The sequence below is a fragment of the Vidua chalybeata genome, chromosome 1 (assembly GCF_026979565.1).
Source record: "Vidua chalybeata isolate OUT-0048 chromosome 1, bVidCha1 merged haplotype, whole genome shotgun sequence".
NCBI classification, from domain to species: Eukaryota; Metazoa; Chordata; class Aves; order Passeriformes; family Viduidae; genus Vidua; species Vidua chalybeata.
Window position 1 is genome coordinate 115,819,691 of NC_071530.1, and position 21,727 is coordinate 115,841,417.

Genomic DNA, 21,727 nt, shown 5'->3' on the forward strand with positions numbered 1-21,727 from the left:
CTCTTTGCTTGGTACTTTTCCTGCAGACACATGACAAACCAGAGCAGATCACCAGTTACAACAAGAACTTAGTAAGAAAGATTAGAAAGCTGTAATGTCCGTTTGTTTTCAAAGCAGAGTATCATTCCACAAAGGCATCCTGTGTGGGCATGGAAGTATCTGCATGGAATGCTACTCTACAACAGGCAGAGTAGCATAAATTCACATTACCCAGCACTCAACCATACCCACAGTCTGTTGTAGACCACACCAACAAAACTGTAACATAGAACTAGGTCAAGAAAGAGATCAAAGGAGCAGTGAACAAATTCCCAGTATCAGGAAAATACACTGATTCTTTAATTACATGTATCTACTTATGCAAGGATTTTGTATTTTGAAATAGGGATTTAAAGGAAACATTAAAAGGAAATTTTTACAAGTAGTAACAGTTGGTCTTCGAGATGTCCCAGGCAGGCAGCAGCCTGAATCACGCTGTGAGAGCTTCGTGTGAGTCACATGTTTCCAAAAGATCCGGTGAGAACATGTGGATGGAAAGATGTGTAATTATTTTACAACAAAAACAAGATTTCTGGCATGAGTTTTCTGCAGCTGAAGTTAAGTGCAAGTTCCCTTAAAACTACCAACACTCTTTATCCTACTTAACAGGAAAAGGACCTGGAGGAAATCCTATAGAGACCATTGCAGAGAGGCAGCAGATTTGTGGGTTTGTGCATTTGCTTCTTACCCCAGATGCACAGCTTGTGTGGGCCTCTGTCTTACTAATGAAATTCCCTTTGAATTGACCCACTACACAGGGAAAACAACTGATTACTTTTTGAGGAAAGAGTAACTCAGATGAACTTCATTCACAATTTTGCAACTGTAGGAGGGCCAGATAAAATGTGATGTTGTAAGCGTGATAGCTAATACTGGGTTAACATACCTATAGTAAAAACAACATTCAGTAGAAAATGAATTTAATGTTCTCAGTAAGATTTCTTTAGGGTCAATAAGTATAAAATGCAATAATCTTGAAAATTAACCCCAGGTGTATTATTTTGTTAATAGAAGAAATGTGCAGGATAGATAAACCACTAAATTTTATTTAATGTTTTATGCAGGGAAAAAAGGTTCCTAAGACAGGGTTATATAGCCCACCAGAGGCCAAATCACAGTCCTTGGAAAATGCATAACTCCTCTGGACATCAGTGGCATTTTTCCTAGGTTAAAAGCTGCAAGGCCAAGCCAGTCACTGTAATACTCTGGTACCACAAAGCTCTAAAAGCCAAAACAGTGATAATGACAGAAGAGCTGTTATTTCTGTACCATAAAAAGAAATTTTCCAGAGATGTTATTACATTTAAATGTATTCTGATATTGCATTCTCCTTTTCCAGCTCAGCAGAGTGTTCTATCTGAACAAGATGGACATAACATAGAGCACAGTATTTTCTATTAAATATAGTTATAAGGGAAGAATAACAACCTTGGAATGACTCCCTTGCAGGACCAATTCATAGGTTACACTGAGTATGAAAGGCAATTTCAGAGTAGTGGTGGAAGAAAAGGAGTTTTATAACAGAGGTGATGCAAACTAATTTGGAGACTCAGATACACAGAGAACTAATTTGGAGACTTGGATATATAGAGAAGTACACAATGTACTATAAACACTTCAAGGGAGGAAAGAATAGGGACTTTTCAAATACAGCGGTATCTGCAAAAATAAAGTCCAATTCTGTTCAGTAACAAAATCATTAAAAAGTCTGAAACATATTAAAAATTCAACACTAAAAAGACAGCAGCTTTGTACTTGTGCTGCACTGAGTCTAAACATAAGATACTAAGAATGGGAAACTGTATTAAGGCAGGACTGGTGACAGACACTGGCAGTCCCATATAAGTGGTGCACACAGAATGTAATGAGATATGCATGAGTGTATTTCAGCCCATATAATAAAGCACCAAGAGGGTAAAGTTTTTCACGTGGTGGCATCACTTCCTAGGATAATAGGAAAAAAATGGTAAGAAAATACAATTTGTTTAATTCTTTCACAAACATCTTGTCACAGTTCTGTATCCTAGATGATACAAATCTTTGCCAGGACAAATATAATGAAGTTTACCTTGTAAAATCTACTGCAACAGACTTAGCACTACTTCTGTGTAAAAACAGTATCTTCTACAAAGGAACTGCACCATAAAAATTGATGCGCATGAAATGTTAATATAATCTAAGTCTAAAACCACAAAGCAAGGAAATTCTTTACGTTAAGAGTAAAAATGAAACTTCATCCTTAGCCCACCCAAAAGTGTTTAAATGTAGCAGGGCTTGCCAAAAAGTAATAATCCTATATACAAATTATTTTGCCATCACTAGAAATTTCAAACTAAATATGGAATTCCAGCTCTAATTTTTACCTTTCTCTCCCCTACTTTTATGGGTATAAGCAAGTCCTTTCAAGCCCTTCAGCACTTGTGTGGTTAATAATTTTAGGCTAATTCTTTTTAACTATTTCTGTGTAGCGGAATTTTTTTGCCAGTTTCTCAGATAAACAGTCAACCCCAAGAAGAGGTAAAACTAAAACCCAAATATTATAATTATCTTTATGGAGTTCTTTGGAGTGGCCTTGAAGGAAAAAGAATTCACATATCTGAGTAGTCTGCTCCTTGTACTTCAAACTCATCAGAATTTTTTTTTTTTTTTTTTTAAGGGCTAGAGGCATAAGTTATTGAACCACCAGATAAGGACTGAAATAAGATCTGCTGTGGAGGAAGAACAAGGTTCTCATCCAAGTTACGAGATAACAAATTGTGATGTGGAGAAGAGTGATTTTTTTCAGAAATGGAGGAGGAAGGGGTGCGGGGACTGGGAAAGGAGATGACATAGCATCTCACAGTGTTTCTCTAGCTCTACTCCACAATTTAATTTCTGTTGAAGAATCTCTACATCCATTTTTGGAGGCTGCTCTTTCTGCACTTTCTCTCACCATGATCTATTTTTGGTTATACTACATTTCCCCATTTCTCTTACGAGATCTCATCTATATAATGGTCAAAAAAAAGGATTTCCTGATTTTTTGGATTTTATCTTCTTAAAAGAAAGTTCTGGGTAGGAAATGGTAAATCAATCTCTATTGCAGGACTTCAGGACTTTCTACAAAACATGAGTGAGGAAAGTAGCAGATGAATGCAGGAATGGAATAGCTAACATGATGTTTCATGGACGAAGACAAAAAGCACTTCACAAAGAAACTCCTACAGCATGGGGAGTTTATCCCATGAGGCAGCAAACATTGCCTAGAGTCATGCAAGTTCACAGAAAAAGCAATATCCGTACCACAAAGGCTTCTGCAAACCCACATTCACATGACTTTTAACATCATACAGCACTACTTCAGTTGATCTGTCCTGATCCTAATAGCTCTGCTGTCATTTAAATCTGAATTTGGCTGTTTTCCTTAAAGCAGGCATGTTGTCACACTAGGTCTGCGAACCTGAGATTTTTGATTCACCCCAAAGAACTCAGAGTGAAAATTAGTCTGAGTGGGGCACACTCCACACACCCCTTCTCCACTGCCAGTATAGGTACTTCAGGACCTTCTGGTGATGTCTCTACTCATCTAAGAGTCAGCTGGTCAGCTTTGCCCTGGAGATAGTTTAGGTGTCCATACTGGTGGAAATGGTATCCAGCTTTATCCAAGACCAGTCAGAAAATCTTCTTTCTACAGAATATCTCCATATTTTCTTCTGTTTTAGTATAAATTCCTAAATCTCTGAGTGACAGATAAGCTAAAGTTGCAATTTGCCTGTCTTTTCAAGGTTCAGCCTCTCTGTAGGGTGAATACTTGAAACATAAAGGGAGAAAGGAGGGTCCTGGCAGAACAGAAACTGGTATTCAGTGATGGCGAAATACAAACACATTCTTGAACCAGCATGAAGGACCACAGACCCATCTCTTTTGCTTACATGAGTTCCTTAAACACTCAGTGCTCCCCTTCCCTGCTTTTCTCTCCCACACATGACTGAACACTCACTACCAATGTGTGTGAAAAGCTCATATTTCCTCAAAACATTTCATCCTTACCCAGGATAGTAGGATCTGAAGATTATGACACTCTGCAATTCAGAATATCCTGTGATTCTGTTTTGTTTTTTTTTTTTTTTTTTTTTTTTTTTTTTTTTTTTTTTTAACTACTAAGCTTTGTACAGGTCCATTAAAAGCTCAGTAGTAGTAATAAGGAAAGATTCTGATGAGTGGAATATGGTACAAAATTAACTTCCAGGGCTGGTACATCAGTGTGCCCCATTGCTCCAGTATATACTTACACCTCTAACAAAGAGCTTCCAGCATTGCTAGAATCCCAGGCAACCATGTAGGAAGCAGCAGGTTAAGAGCTCAGTTGTAATAAACTTGCTCCTAGAAAGTCTGCAGTCCTCTGCTCTAACCAAAACCTTCAAATTCCTCCTAAATTCAGAACTATTTTACTCTGCAGTAAATATTAACATTTAAATTTTGAATTTCTGAAAAGAGTTAATAAAACCACAGCCAAGTTTGAGAATGCTACTTTAGTATTTCTACTGTAGTGTTCTGCTTGAGAAAGTCCTCTGTCTGAGGAAGCATTCTTAAAAGGGCAATGGATTCTGCTGAGTAACATGTTTTTCCTTTCAAAAATATTTTTTCTCTGAGCTTTTATTATTACATACATGAACTCCTCTCTAGCTCCAAAGAAGAATGTTATAGGATGAGCCCTAAGGATTTTTAAACTAAATCCCCTGGTTTTACTAGAACTGAAATAATTTATACAAATTTAGAAAGTTTAGTATAAGCATATATTTAACAGATACCTCTTTAATTAGTTCTATAAGCACAGTAACTATATATGATAATAAATACATTCACAATAGGCTTAGTCTTACTTACAATTGTAGGTTTAACTACAGTAAATGACTGCAATTTTGGTCACAATATCTGTATTTAGAGTTGGAGAATTTTTAGCCTTAAAGAAACTCAACCAGCTCCATTATCTGCAGGACATCTTTCAAATTCAGGAGAAGAAAAGATATGGAGATAGAGAAGTGCCTTTTGTTCAGAGATAAAGTTTAGAAAATACTAAGGCCTTAACTTATGTTCGAGTTCCTCAGCCCAAAATGGGGGCATCCTGACAAAATAATAAAACAATTATTCTCATGTTCAGTCCAAAACCCATAGAATGTAATGCATGAGTCATGACAGCCTGCACCAAAGCATAAGAAGGAAAAGATTGGTAAGTGGGAGCCCAAGATCTTCCTAGCCACACCAAGACTTGGCTCTCACTTGACTCACCATGACAAAATTCTCCCTGCTACTAAAAAGGAGTTAACTCCGCAACATAAAAATCTGTGTGGCAATGATGAAAAACTCAGACACTCCTAAGAGACAACAGCAATGAATGACATGGATACGATCAAATGAATCAGCAAAACACACACAAAAAAATTATTTTTGAAACAATATAATTTAGGTTAAAAATGTAAAAAATCTGAGGCTGCCCAAAAGTGTTACTCTGGTGCAATTTGCAACAGCATTAATGATAAGGTTGCAATGGCATGATCATTCATTCCACATCCTCTGTTTCACTCGAATTCCTGCTGATAATAACATACTAAAAAGCAAAATCAAGACATCCTTAAATCTGCCATTCCCAGCTTAAAGTGTCTGACTTTGTAACCTAACCAAGTCCTGAAAAATGAAGTCTTCATGACATCAATGCTGCAAATTTTCAACTTTATTTCAAAAGCTACTATGGTGATTTACAAAAATGGCTCTGGTATTTCATGTTGCAAAATCTAAGTAGATTTTTCCTCAACATTGATAAAAAAAATTAAAATTCTTCATTTCATACATGTTTAAAATTTCAAAATCTGGAATTGTCCCTTGAGTCTTGTGGACCTGGTGCTCTATTTTTTACTCACAAATCTTGACAACCCATAGCAGTGTCAGATTCTAGTAGATCAACCATACATCCATGTCATACATTAAGTCAGAAGTGATCTGCTTCATAAAAGTAAATCTCATTGGTTTTCTTCTTAAGGTATTCACTTCTTTAAGTACTCTTGAGGGTTTACTGATGTTCAAGATGCAGTTGGGTGAGATACACTTTAATCCAGCACAGGAACAAACAGGCTCCATAAAGGTGCCAGCATGTTGTCAGACCATTTGATGTGCCTTCAACAAGTGGTGAGCATCCTTTCCTCCTACACTTTTTACACAAATATAACCTGAAAGTCAGAGTTAGCCTAACACAAAGGGTGAAAGAGCAAAAATTGCTTTTCATTCAAAACAAACCAGGAGAAAAGAGGAAAGAAACTTTGCTACTAAGTAACCATTCCTTCCCAGGGGTCCTCACAGAAAAATGCAACTGTCATCCTCCTTTAGATTTTAATGTCCCTGTACCGGAACAAAACACAAACTCAGCTGAATGTTCCTCACAACTTTCTTGTAGCTATGATTTCAGTTGCTGATGCTTTATGAGCTTTAAAAAGAATACAATCAATGCTGTGTTTTTTGATGCAAAATGAAACTTGGAATCTAATTTAAGATATCGACATATAATTATTATTCTTAATAACAAATATTTGGCTTTGATATTTTTATGTTCTTGGTTATGGAAAATAATGGGGTCTGTTTAATAATCAGAGTTATTTTGTAGTGATGTATCATTTACTGTTCTTAAGGAAAAAAATATTAAAGTTGCATTACAGTTGATATCAGAACTTGATTTTAGTATCAGACTTAAAACTGAGGTCCTTATTGAGATAACTCTCCCCCTAAATTAACAGTGTTGCCCCAAAAAGTGTGCATCAAATACAGTATGGAAAAGAAACCCCACTAGCTCTCAATATACAGAAAAACTTCCATCATTTCCCCTTGTCTCTATAAGGGGGCAAGATTCAAGGGCAGCTTGCCTCAGTAAATTTTTCCACTCACTTTACTTTTTTTTTTTTTAACTGATTTTGTTCAAAATACTCTTGAAAATTAAAAAAAAAAAAAAAAAGAGAAAAAGATAAACATACTTCCAGCAGTCCTAGGTCAGTGTAGACTTGAAATGAATTTACATCATCAAAACACCTCTTAATTGTGTTAAAAAATTATTGCATACATCTGTCTTCCAAAATTTACAGGAACCTTTTGTTTTACAGTGCCTTCTTCACTTGCATGCCCTTTTTCTCTCCCATTGGAAAATATATCAATTGCTTATTAAAAAAAGAAGTGTTTTGGCATGGCTGACCTGTAGAGATACAGAGCTAAGCAGAGTCAGTGAATCCACTCACTCTGATATGCACACATGATATGCAATTAAAATCTCCATTCACATTCCTACAGGGTTGTCAATCAAGAGAAAAGCCTTTTTGACAACATCCAGTGAAGCGTACCAACTAACTGCTGAACAGGAACTTAAACAGTAACAGCTTTTGTTACTAGCAAGAACGGATTTTACCAAGATTGGGCTCGGTTTCTAAAGAAATAATTATGTTAAAATTTTGGGGGCTTTTCATTAAAAATTAAAATGTGTCACAAAGCTATTGTGTGTGAAGCTATCATATTATGTAATACACGAGGGTTATCAGATATATGTGAAAAAAAAACCCTCTCTAGCCTTTCTTGGCTGTAGGAAACAATTTATCCTTTCATATTTAGAACAATGAACAATGATTACAAGCTGTTTTTTAGTGAGAAGAGAACATTATTCTAATTGCATGTTGCCTATTTGGTAGGCTTCGAATATCTGTTATAACATGACATTATAAGCTGTCCAGACACAAAACTAACACTGGAAAAGGTTTGCTACTGCCAAAAATGATACTGTGAACTATTTACTACTGATACACTGCAAAATAATTATAGGTATTTGCAACTCCGTGAAAATATCCCACCTTTCAATTTACAGAGGAAAACAAAGGAAAAGTCTTTGATAAACATTGAAGATGCTAACATTTACTTTCTAATACCCAGTCACGTAACGCACAACTCATAAGAGCATTAGGGTACTTTCAAATCCAATCTGTAAAGGTAAAACCAGTAAAAATACGTAGATTGTCAATAATCTGATGTTTCTGTTTTGAGTACTAACCTTGAATTACAGTTTTCAAACATGCTAATATTATTAAATACTGAAATATTTGCCCTCTTGCTTATCACACTCCATAACTGAAGAGAGAGCAGATGCATCCTGACTATTAACAGTCATGACAAATTGCCTTACTAATGAATGTTACACACTGAAAGTGCCATAACTGATTAAACTACAATTTCCCACTACCAGATAGAGAGAGACTTGGGAACTCCAGCAGTGGACAACTCTGATGTTCTGCCAGCAGGCCTTCAGGGCACAGTGTGGTATTTAGAAAAATACACTGTAAATTCCATATGAATATATTCTAAAAGACTATGTGTATACAACAGGTTTTAAAGAACATTAGATGAAACAGCTTAGGTTCGTAGCCGATGAGCCATGCAAAATGGATGTGTTTTAACAATTTTAGAATCATTACAAGGCCGCGTTAGAGAATATTTCTGTTGGGTTCCTCTGCCCCTCTCCCCACCTTCCCAAACATTGCTTGTGCTTTGCTTTCACATAAAATCTTTCTTTTGTCAGTCTCTTTGTCGGTGCAAAATTGGCAGCGGTTCAAATTCAAAGTACTCCTATTCATTTACTGACCATTAAACCAATGTCATTCTAGTTCACATCAGCCAGAGAGCTAAGCTCTAAAAAACATAAAAGGCTTGCTTCACCACTGACGAATAATGTGTACATTTTTACAGAGCTTAAACCTTAATGCTTTGCCTGAAACTAACAATACAGTATACCTTATCATTCCTTTTTCACAAGCAGGCAGCTGCTGAAACGCTTGCCACTTCAAAATATCAATTGCTTGCCAGAGTTGTCCTCAACACACCCTGTCAAACTCATGTATATTGTGCAATGAAAATGGTGCAGGACTGAAAGCTAGAAATTGTGTCAAATTCTGCTGTAATGGTATGATGTGCAAAGAACAATGTATGACAACCGTGGAGACTACAAACAATAGCAATGGAGCCAGACACTACATATATCACAACTGTGCCTGTACATATTTTATTGTATGTATTATATATTTAAAGCATGACAAATGTGTCATTGAAGCTATGTGCTACACCAAAAAGAAACCCTTCAGCTAGTTAAGCTTTTTCATTGCTCTTGATGGAAATGTATTAGTATTTTCTGCCCTGTAAACATTTGTTTGTAAATCACACAGCACAAGAAAAAAAAAAATTCGGTTTTCAAAATGAGTAACAGATAACAAAAGACAATACTACAAGATGAGAAAATGAGATTTTGTTCAATTAACACTTTTGCTTTTCTCTACAGACACAGAATCAGGCTACATTAAAGAATATCTGAGGCTATGCAAGACAAATACAATATCACTACACCCATAAATTACAGTGTACCTAATTTTAATGTAGATAAGTGCTGGCCTATTGATTTGCATGTTTCCCTGGCAAAATGGAAATCCCATGTGAGTATGTTCTTTGTCTGTAGAAAATGCATTTTTAAAACCTTTATGAATACAGCAATCTATGCTAAAAAGGAAAACATAAGTAACTAGTATAAAATTATGCATGGAACCTAGAGGAACTAGTGCTCATGTACACACATGTATACATGCATGTCTCTGTGCATGCGTCAATGTCTGTTACAAAGTCACATAGTTTTTTAGCACACAGAATTTCTACAAAGTGTCTTAAGTCGTGAAAATTCTGCCTCTATACAGAATCTTAAATTAGCTGAGGAAAAAAAATGATAACTGCCAAACTAAGTAACAAAGCAAGTTAATCATAAGGTGAGCATGAAGTGTTAGTCTTCACGCTAGTCTTCAAAAAGCAACACATAGTTGTGATGAAAAGTGTTTAGGAGGAAAGATGAGTGCAGCAGCCCACAACAGCATGTAGTTTGCAAAACCTGAGCACACAGTATTCTGTGAGGGTCATTAACTGATATAATCCTAACCAAAATGAATAGATACACCATTAAGGTGTTAATAAATATTTTGGAAAGAGAATGGGTGTTTTAGGTGCTCAGGGTTGCTGACCTTTGCTGTGTTTATTAGTGGGACAATGATGCATTATTAACACACAGCAGCTGTACCTGAACTGCTGCCATGAACATAATAGCCTTTTATAGCCATCAGGGGAGTGAGATAGGAGGCCTTTATTAACCACTACACATGATTAGCACATTATGTGAACTTTAGTAGGCAAATTATCTCTTATTGAAATATAATGTTGGTTATAACTAATTGTAAACATGATTTAAAAAACTTCTCAATGCAAAACTAAGAGTTTTACTGCCATTTAGCTAATAAGTGGCTAAGCCACCTAAAAAATAATACTTCTTTTCCTTTGTTCAACCTGTAAAAGCAACTGTGCCTCACAAAAACCTATTGCCCTATGATAAAAACACTGAAGTGACTGAATGACTTCCATATCTTGAATATTATTTTTCAGAACTGTAAAAAAACCACAGACATTTCCAACACAATTAAGAAAACTGCTGGTGAAGAAAAAAGAACTTGCCGTATATTTTCCTATAACGACTACAAGCAGTTCTCAAAGAATCAGTTGATAATACAATTTTAAAAGTTAACTTGAAAAAAATAACACCATGATTTACTTCAAAAAGCTTAGTTTTGGGTAAGATTATCCCATTAGCCTTCACAACTGAACACAGCACTGAGAGTCCATTATGAGCAGTCTTTTATGCCCTAGCAGAAAGTCATTAACATAAAATAAATCATTAGCTTTGATATTAAGCCTCTACTTTCTGCAGGTTTCTATGACTAATGTTCACAACTTTGTCTGTCAAATGATCAATTATATGTTTTTGAAAGGTTATCATCCCTTTTCACCACTATTTTTCCTTTTACTATTTATTATTATTTCAGATTGATGCAAACATGATGATCATATGAGAAACAAATGTTTTCTCTTATTCGTGAACACAAATCTACCCACTTTTGGCAACTGTGACCAGAATATGACTTCAAAGCCAATTACTTATAGTACAGGATAGAAATTATGCATTCTCAGAGTAAGTTCACTTCTTTCAAAGTCAGCAATATATATAATGAAGCAGAAATCTACATGTGTGTGTATATACCTACAGAAGAGCATAGATACAACAGAAATTAATATGTTCACATAATCTTCTCTTCTAGCAGGAACTGTCTAGATAAATCTCTTACTTCACACTGCAGGCTTCATACTTCCTTTACTGACCCATTTCCCTAAGTACAGGTTATCACTGTCTGATTTCAGAGTTCTGAATTCTTGCATATAGAATAAGAACTGGAACTCACTGCAGATTTTCTTAATATAACAAAAATACATACCAGCTACAGTAACTTCTATTTAACATTTAAGACCATATAATCATCAACAACAATAGCAGGAGACAAAAGTACTACCACAGCAGCTCAATTTCCATGCTTAGCCAGCAGTACCTTTGAAAAAACCCACTCGTGCCACTTTTGATTGGTAGAGAGTGGTTTAACAGTCAAGAATGTGAATGCTAAAACATTCTGACATTTCCACTAACCTGGATTTGTCAGATGCTCATGTAATTCAAGTGTGTTTTGCAACTTAGAAAGCAGCATGTTCCTTGGGAGGAAACCATTCAACAAGGGTCTGTAGCAAATCAAATTGCAGCCCAGTGAGAAATACTAAATGAACAGTTCAAGAACAGTGTTAGCATATGTGCAATTGAAAGATAAGATATAAATATTATTAGAGCCATATGAAATTCAAATGCTAAAAATAAATTGCTGCAAACATAAGAAGCAAAACAAAACCACAGACATTACAAATGTGGGTTGCACCAAGATGCCTGCTGAAAAACAATTTTAAGTTTGAAGGTCTAGATTAAGAGCTAAATGTTTTATTTGATGACTTGCTAACTGAAAACTGATTGCTACCAATGAACATAAATGGCAGATACTCCATTAGAAGCAGGGACAAGAGTTCCTTACGTGCACTCACCACTTTGGATGGGCAGAATTTGTTGCTGCTGCTGCTACGGCTACATGATCTGTGCCTAACCATAGAATAATGTAACGCTGCCATATTCCAACTGAACGCTGTAGGAAAAAGCATTATGATCAAGAAAATCTCATTTGGGCTGATGTGAATTCCATGCCTGAAAGTATTTTGGAAGCATTGCTATAATTAAGAGTCATTTGGTGAATCTGCTATGAACCATGTTTTGAAGCAGTTTATAACTCAACGTTTTTAATGAGAAATCATTCTTTGGGCAGAAAATTGGTATGTAGTTGCGTAGCTAAAACAGCAGAATAGACTATTTTAATTGGAAGGGATCTACAACAATCACACAGTCCAACAGCAACAACAAAACATTTAAATTTAGGTTATATTTAAAATAAGTACTTTATTGTATGCAGTCCATGCTAGACATTCAAAGAGCATGTGTCCTCTTCAAAAAGATAAACAAAGCTGCCACTAATTGCCTCTGCTGTCAGTACCAGAAGCCAAGGTCTGCACTGATCCAGAGACTACCCTCTCACCACGCGAAGTGGTGCTTTCAGGTCATTCTTGAGCAGTGCTGAGAGTGCAGTCAAAGGAAGCTTTTTACTTCCAACATCTAAGCTTTTTTATATCTACCATCAATATGGGATTTAAATATCCAAGCACATTAATCTAAATCCTACCATGATTAGGACAATTCTCTGCTTATATATAAATTGTGTTTTAGACAGAGTCTATTTTTTGAATGCTACTGTACATTTTTAGCAAGACATGAAAGTCCTGCTAATGTGAAATCTGAGGGCCAAAGGGTGTTCAGTTCTTCACGGTAAAGTGTGATCATGCCCAACACATCACAAACTCAACAGAAGCTGGAACTGCCCAGTCTTTCACAGTATCAGCTCCTCAAAATCAGCTCCAGCTCCTCTTTGGTTTAATGTAAACACCAAAGGTACTGCATGTGCTGTAGTGTTTAGTTAATTCAGCATTCTTAATAATTTACTGGTTTCACTTCTCTTTCGTAAGACCTCATGATAGGCTGATTGAGGGTAATGCTCTAGAGATGAAACACATCGTTCTGGTATGAGAATAAAACATAATTCCTCTCAAGGTACTGATATTTGGCAGAAAGAAAAAAATAAATTACTGCAAATGCTTTGGTTTATAGAAATCTTTGAGAAAGATTTCTCAAAAGCACATACATAAATCATTTTCTATGTTCCACTAAAATTGGGACCACTTCTTTTCTGAAACACTGGAATTTAAGGAGGCACACTTGAGACTTGCCCACAAATCTGAGTCTACATATTAAGGTATGAAAGAAAAGACCATTTCCGTTCTTCATATGTAGTATTTTTGAAACGAAGAGACTTAACGCTTGAAAATCAATAGTCATCCTAATGCAACTGTTTAATCTTTCCCTTATGAAACAGTAACAAATTTCAAGTATGATTCTAATGCAGTAGAGGACAAGGTAGCTTTTAAGAGGGGGGGGGATATGTTTAGGATAAACAATATGAGCATAATCTAAAACACTGTCAAAACAGTAACATAGTATTTCAGCTTTAGAGCTGTCCTTCAGAGAGCCTGCTTGCCACAGTTCTGAGTTTGAGATAGAGACTGCATGGAAACAAACCCCTGGAAATAATGTACACTTTGTAAACAGCCATGGAATGTTTTATTTAGAATAGTCTCTATGGTAGGGTTAAGTTTACACAATAAATTACTCTAAATGCTGAGTATAAATAAATGCACTTTTGCTCCATGGAATTCTGATTACAAGCGGGATTGTTACCTGCTTACAAAGCATTGTATTATATCACCTTATCCACTTCTACCCAATGTCACTCTGCTTTTTTTCATTTGAAAGGTTTTGCTTCCCTCTCCCTCCTTTCTCCTCCTTATTCCTCTTTTTAAAAACAACTACAGTCTATCATTTTACCTCTGCTGTCTGGCTGTATTTTTCCACTGCACTGACAACTACCAGTGAATACAAGAAAGATGAGTTGTAGGCTCCTGTATTTTTGAACAAGGTAGCAAACCATAGAAGAATGCAGTGTATAATTCTGCAAGGCTAACCATTGGGAGCAGTAAAGACCATTATTTTCTGCCTACTGATGGCAGAGGTCAGCATCCCTGTCATTAGCTGTGTCAAACTACAATTATATAACTGCACTTTATGTGAGCAGATATCAGAAAACACTGTAAAGTTGCAAATATGAAAATTAAAATATACCTATCCTTCTTACAGTACTGATCAAAGTAGTCTTTGCAGGTGACACTTCAACAGGGAAAGCCACAAAGCTGTTATTTATTTCTCTCTACTAAAACATTTAAACTTATCATCCGACTTCTTCGGGCAGCTTGAAATCACTGGCCATATCCTATCAAATTAAGACACTTGGATTATCAAAGTTATTTCTTTTATATAATTCAACTCGATTACAGAACATGACATTTCCTAAAATAAACTTCAACTGAACAGACTACTCACATTAGCCTGAACATATCTGAACTGCAATTATGCTTCAAGTTACAAGGGGCGAACAGTACAACTCCAACCCTAAATCTGTCCAGCATGAGAGCTCCACTATGTTATTTCAAAAGCTGACCTATATACCAAAGCATACCATCCATTCTGTCTGTTTGTATAAGAGATACCTCTCACAGTTGTCATAACCAACATTGTTTGCATTGTTCCTTCACTTTTCTCTCTCTATGGGTAATGCAAGAGAAACAAGGAAAAGCCTGCATAACAATATATGCAGAGCATAATGAGCTTTCACAGCAGATAGAGAAATATTTGGCTAAGATGCTTAGAATGCTATTTTAGATTTATAAAATAAAGATCTAAGCAGTCTTCTGAAACAAAGCCTGCCAACTGAAAATTGTAAGATAAGAGGTGATTGAATCTACATTATTTTCCTCTGGCTACAGAAAAATGCACAGTCAATACCTCCCATGCATGTGCCTGGGAACTTGCATGCTACAAACAACCATCTGATCAGGGAAAACAACTAATATTAACAGAACAATTAGAAAACTTAAAAGCCTAAGTATTTGTGGAATACATTCTAAATTACCAGCAGCTCAAGCAGACTTCAAATGTAAAGAATCAAAGTCTGGCAAATTTGTAAAAGGAAAACCACCACCAAAACCTAGATATGAAAAATAGGGCCAAATCCACTAGTAAGTGCCAAACGCAAGTTTTAACTAACTTTACAAGAAACAAGAACCCAGAGGATCTTGAATGAGTTTTGCAGGTAAACTCCTAATGAAGACCATCATTTTGGCCCAGAACAAGGATCCATCACACTCCAGCCATCATCTCCTTTCCTGGGAGAGTTTAAAAGCAAACACTCAACAAACATACTGAACAGAAAATTCTGCAGGCCTCCTGCCCTTCAAACTCCCTAAATACACACAGCCTGAAAATGAGTGACAGAGCAATACTGTAACATGATGACATGTTTAGAACAAGTCAGATAAGTTTTCACAGCAATGTTAATCATGCTGGGCAAAGGGAGAGAGTGAAGGGGTGAAAAATGAAATGTTCACTAAATGTATGCCTCCAAGGGGCCTGGCAAATCTACTCTGTCCATTTAATGTTATCAATGGTCAGTGGTAAAGACATCTGAGAAAGACAATTGTTCTGTACTCAATATCTTATATTGAAACATTCCTGGTAAGTCTTTTCCAAGCATAAAACATATGTCTTATGACTGTGCACTTTTAAGCACATTATCAGTTCAGGCAAAGTGAAATAGAAAAGTTGCAACTTGTCTACAGAATGAGTGTCTCATTTGCATTTGAAAAGAACAGTTTGCTCCCTCATACATGGCATGACTTGAAAGAAGCTTCAACCAGCTAGTAAAGAAATTCTGAAAACGACTTTCTAAATTAATTTATTCGATTTGGAGTGCAACACACCAAAAATTATTTAAGGAACTTAATTGGAAAATGATTTAATATATTAAAGTAATTCCTGATTTTCCAAAGCATTTAACTTTTAAATTAAATCTGGCCACTATCTCAAGAATGATGAGTGAAATGTGTATTCAAGTCATTACCTTCTTTCTGAAGCTTTAAATCATTGATAGGTTTAATAACGTTTGTCCAGTTTCACTGCCAAACAGGACTTCAAACACTTTGGTTCTTATGGCATTAATATCAGCCCAAGCTTTTCACGTGGCAACATTTCACTGTTACAATTTACAAAACTGACAATAGAGAAAATAACAGCAAACCACAGATGAAAAGTAGCACTAGCCTCATGATTACTCAGAGCACTAAGAGAAAATTAATGGACACATAAATGCTCCTTTGCATTTGAACTCTTCCTGCTGAACCAAGTTCACTCCTGGCACAAACTTCCAAGATATAGCGCACGTTTGCCAGATGCTGCAAAATAGTTACTTAAAACAACGCTAACAGTCATACCTCTGGGATCTCTCTTGAAATATCCTGGGGCATCCACCACAAAGGGCCCGATTTATCCCTGGATTCTATAACTCCATTGAGTATATGTGAAATGCAGCCAGGATGAATTTGGTCCTTTCTGTTGTGATTGGTAGATGCGACCATGTGGGAAACCTTTCCTGAAAACTGAGAGGGCTTCACCCGGGCGCCGCAGCCTCCGCACCTCAGCACAAGCACACTCTATTTTGCTGTTTATCTCTGAATCGAGGCAGCTGCCCGGGATGAAAGGGACGGCTCGGAACGTCTCTCTGACACGTGAGACCGTCACGACAATAGCCGGGCCGGGCCGGGCCGGGCCAGGGGCTGCTCCTCCGCGGCAGAGCCCCACCGGCCACCGCGCCCCGCCGCCGCCCTCCGCACCCGCCGCCGGCCCTGCGGAGCCTGCGCACGGCGGGGTTTGCGCTGCGAAAAGCCATCTGCTGCTGCAGCCCGCCACGGGCTGCCACGGCGGGCTTCTAAACAAGCGCCCGAGCGCGCAGCTTTGAACACATCGCTCTCTCCCGGCTTGCTCCCCTTGGCCGGGCTGTGCTCTGGGTAACTGGCATTTCCCGATCATTTCCTACGGCCAGCGTTTTATTCACGTGCAAAGCCCATTCCGTAACAGCAGAGAAAGTGCAGCTCATACATAAAGCACCAGCTGGCTCAGGCTACAGCGGCAGTAACAATGCAGGAACCCCAGCCCCCTTCCTCGGCAGCAAAAGTCATGCAAAGTGCTCCGGGATGGCATCATCAAACTCTCGGAACCGGACTCAGGATTTGGGCTAGCGCATGTATCCTCTGCGGTTCCTCCTTCCCTAAGGCTCGGGGACCTAAAACTTAGCTGTCCTCAGGTACTGACCCTATTTGCAGAGGTTTAATCAAGTTACAGAGAAATTGGTAAGGCAGTTGCACAGCCGGGACAAAGTGGAGCCGATGTTCTGAACCGACTTGTAAACACTATGCAGACTTATTATGCACACAGAGAGATGTGTATGCGTGTGTCTGTGTGTATGTCTGTGTGTGTGTGTATATATACACACACACATGTCATACACACACACAAACGTGCTTTTCAGCTCTTTGACACATGAACTGCGGGGCAGAGTTTCTGCCGGTTTGTGGCGGACGCGATCTTTCTCATTAACAAGAGCCCTGGAAATTCAAGTCCCCCGCACCAACATCCCCGACCACGCCGTTTCTCCGAAAAGATGTTATGGAAAATGCCTCCCCCACCCACCCCCCCCCGCTCCAGCCGCCCGCCCCCAGACTACTCCGGGGGTTTAATTTGGGGTGCCTGAGGGGGAGCCGGTGTGTGTCCCGGCGGCACCGCTCCGCGGCGGGCGGCACTGCGCTCCCCAAACCCCAAACCCCGGCAAGTGCCGCTGCCCTCCCTCCGCCTCGCCGGGGAACTTGGTGCGCGGCTCGCCAGAGCGCAGCGCCCGCTCATGCAACGCGCCGCGACAACAGCACACACCGACAGCACAGATAAAACACCTCGGACGACACAAAACACGAGTCACCTTGTTGCAATAGTAGGGGTCCAGGCAGGGGGAAGGTCCCAAACAAGGCGTATCAGGAGCGGCTGCAGGCTGAGGAGGTGGTGAATAAAATCTTACGTCCATTTCACTAAAACATCAAGCAAACTCCTTTCCTTTTCTTTTGGTCGTTAATGTAGGTGCAAAAAAGGGGGGTGAGAGTGTGTGTGTGTGTGTGTGTGTGTGCGTGTGTGTGTGTGTGAGAGAGGGAAGGGGGGGGGACACACAAGACCGAGAAGAATAAAAAAAGAGGTGCCTGACTTCAGTAGTCAAACACCTTCCCTGCCTCACATCCGTTTGTGGTTTGTAAAGAGAGAGAGAGGAGAGGAAAAAAAAAAATCTCTTCCAAAAAAGCACCGGTCTGCAGATGTCTGCAAGAGAACCCACGAACCCTCCTTCTTCTACGGCAGGGCAGGTAACTTCGAGTACTTATTGTTTCCCCCACGCATCGGCACCGGGGCGCTCGCTCCGTGCGTGCCGCTCTTTATGGGAGTCTCAGAGTTGGTTCGCTTCTCCCTCCCTCCCTCTCGCTCGCTCTCTCTGTTCTTTTCCCGTTCTTTCTTTCTTTCCTTTTCTTTTTTTCTTCTCTCTTTTTTTTTTTTTTTTTATTATTAATATTGTTATTACTTATTTGCTTTGGTTTGGTGGAGTTGTATTTTGGTCGCCCACCACAGCGAGGGCCTTGGGGGGGGCTGAGGGGGAGGTGGCGACAGCAGCCGGGCCCCCCGCGCACCCCCGGGGGGAGCGGGGCGCCCAGGCGCTGGAATGGCTGCCCCGAGTCACTCGGCTCTCTGGCCTCGGCTCTGTTCGGCTCGGCTCGGCCCGGCCCGGCCGGGCTGGGTTGGGCTGGCGGCGGTAGGGGACGCACCACGCTCCTCCGCGGAGCCGCGGCTCCGAGTGTGCCTCACACAAAGGGGCCGGCGAGGGAAGAGCCATTTGCGGCCGCCGGGGCCGGGAGCCGCGGAAAGGGGGCGCTCCCGCGCCCGCCATCCCGCCGCTGTCTCCGCCCTCTCGCAGCGCCCTCCGCCCGGCCCCCGGCGCCGCCCGGCCCCCGCCCGTTACTATGGCACCCCCTCCGCGCCGCGGGGCCGGGGCGGGCCGCCGGGAGAGGTGGCAGGGGCGGCAGAGAGGGAGGCTCGGTCCGCTGGCTGGGGTGGGTCGGGCTCCGGCTGCCGGTGTGGCCGCGGGCTGGTCTCTTGAGATGATTCTGTGAGACCCTCGGACCCATTTCCGTGGACCTTTGGCAAAGTTAGGGTCGGGCGACCCCTCTGCCCTGGCAGCCCTCTGAGGCTGGTGTGGGTCGAGCTGTCAGCAGAGCCCGTCGTCTCCAGTCCCGGCAGAGTGGAAGCTATCGCCCAGAGTTTGGTGGTGGCACACATACGCTGTGATCCATGCGCATGTCCCAGAAAACAGGAAACAAGTTGAAAGTAAAGCGCACCCCTGAAATCCCTCGTCATCTGCGGTCTACCCCATTAACCGTGATGCTCTGGCCTGGCCGCACAGGCACAGGAGGGACACTTGAGGAGATGGCCTAACTGTGAGCGGAGGAAGGAAGGAAGGAAGGAAGGAAGGAAGGAAGGAAGGAAGGAAGGAAGGACAAGCGAATGGGTAGGGGAAATTAAGAGGAGCTCAATTAGGAGCAAGCAAGGGTGCTGACAAAGGAAAGTTTGGAATCCAGTGGAGGAGATGGAGGAGAGGGATTGATGAGCATAACAGGGTTTAACAGGCAAAAACAATGAAAGAAAAGGTGACTTCAAGATACCATAAGCAATCCCACTGGGTTTCCTGCTGAGTCTCCAGTAGTCTTAATCAAGGCAGAAAGGATGGAAGAGAAAGAATACAGGAAGGACACTATATGCTGAGCTTAGATAATGCCCAACAGAGGAATTGTGTTATAAAAAGAAATTAATGCTTTTCCCTCTTTAAATAAAAACAAATTACTGAGTGCCACACACACAAGCTGAGATGATGATGGTTAACAGGAGTGGTTGCATTTATCAATACTCATGAACATTTCCATCACAAACCAGTTAGAATCTAAGAAGATTTGTAATGCATGTTGTCACACAAAACTGTTTTCTCATCACAGAAAAAAAATCCACTATAAAGATTTCAATGGGACTCAGTATTGAGGGGGAGCAAATCACAAATTTCAGGTGAAGAAATCAGTTTGTGTGAGGATATATATATATATATATATATATATACACAGAGATATATAATCTGCACCTCAGATATTTTGATATTATAGAGTCCTTCAAGATAGTGTTGTTATGACTTTCTTCTATGTCTAACAACTTGTTTTCATTAAAGCTTAATTATCTGAAAAAAATACGTAAGTAATGCAAATGAAACTCTAGAGAAAACAGGTTTGAAGCAATATTCCTATTTCAGGATTATTTGATCAAAAACATCTCTGAAGATACTTGGTTGTCAGTTCAACAGAATTTAAGTTTGATGGCAATAAATGTTTTTCTTAAACATGCAATTACAAAAGGATCTCAGTTGCTTTCTTTTTAATAATGTTTAAAACCCTTCTGGCATTGGAGAAAAGCTTGAAAGCATGACCTAGAAAAAGCTCCAGAAAGCAAAGGAAAAAACATTAACATATTAAAAAAAAAAAAAAAAAACACAAAAAAACCCAAATCCTCATGATTTTTTTGGCATCTGACTCATTATTTTACATGTTTGGGATTAGACATTTTGAAAGTTAAAAAATCCTAAAAAAGATTTTCCTTTGCAAAAGATGTACTTGACGCCTGACAGATATATCACTGCTGCAAATGGCTGATATGTGGACCATAATTTGACAAAGTGAATGGGAGACAGATTGCAAGCTCCGTATTGAAAAGCTGCTGTTGAGAAACTTGTTATTCATGGACAGTGGATTAGTTTTCAGCCTGTTGTGGAGAGAGGTGGTAGAGATGCAGCAATTCGAGATGAGCCGTTCTAGGCAACCAGTGTGTGCAGGTGCATACAAGTGTATGCAGGTACAGAAATGCTAATGCAGAGCTAGAGATGTCAATACCAGAATGACTGGAATGTCTAATAATAAAAAGCAGAGAATTGGCTTTTTATTTATGTGAAATATTACTGACTACTGCCTTAGGAAGGGCTTTGGGTTCCTCAGAGTCTGTAAGAGTTTACAACTGTACCGTTTGCTTTGCACAGCACTTCAAGTTATTTTCAGTACTTAATGATGCAGGCCCTGAGAGTTATAAAATTTTTGCTGCTACTTACAGAGATGATTTAATCACCAAGATGTTAAAACACCTGAGATTTGTAGCAGTTATCTGTACAGTTGGTAAAAATTAAAGAGCTATATATATTAATCTGCTAAACATTCTTTTGTTTTATAGGGAACATGGTCTCTGGGGTTTTCAGAATAATGTGTTTGTGGAGACCAGAACTGAAATTGTTAATAATATTGTAGGTTTTGCCTCTATGGACTGAGAAAGCAAGGGCCTTTGCAGGATAATTCATATCAAACTTGGCCACACAAGTTCACAAAGTTGAAACGGATTTAAAAGAATGAATCAATTTTTAGAAGCTCAAAAGGAAGGAACATTTGTTCAGAAGGGCACTGAGTTTTTAAAGCCATTCAACATTCAAGTGAATGTCTCCAAAATAGTCTTGAAAGAGGTTGCTATACTAGCATATGAGAAGAGTGTTATTGCCTTTCTCGTATAAAT

The 21,727-nt window shown here is 39.3% G+C and overlaps 1 protein-coding gene across 1 annotated transcript in view; it reads right to left on the bottom strand.

Moving 5' to 3' along the window:
* Window positions 1–18,218, bottom strand: part of TOX (thymocyte selection associated high mobility group box) — a 218,325-nt gene extending 200,107 nt beyond the window's left edge. Inside the window, exon 1 of the mRNA XM_053933107.1 lies at window positions 18,021–18,218. Coding sequence (XP_053789082.1) covers window positions 18,021–18,122 — 102 coding nt within the window. The 5' untranslated portion in view covers window positions 18,123–18,218. The remainder of the gene's footprint in view (window positions 1–18,020) is intronic.
* Between the last annotated feature and the right edge of the window lie 3,509 nt (window positions 18,219–21,727).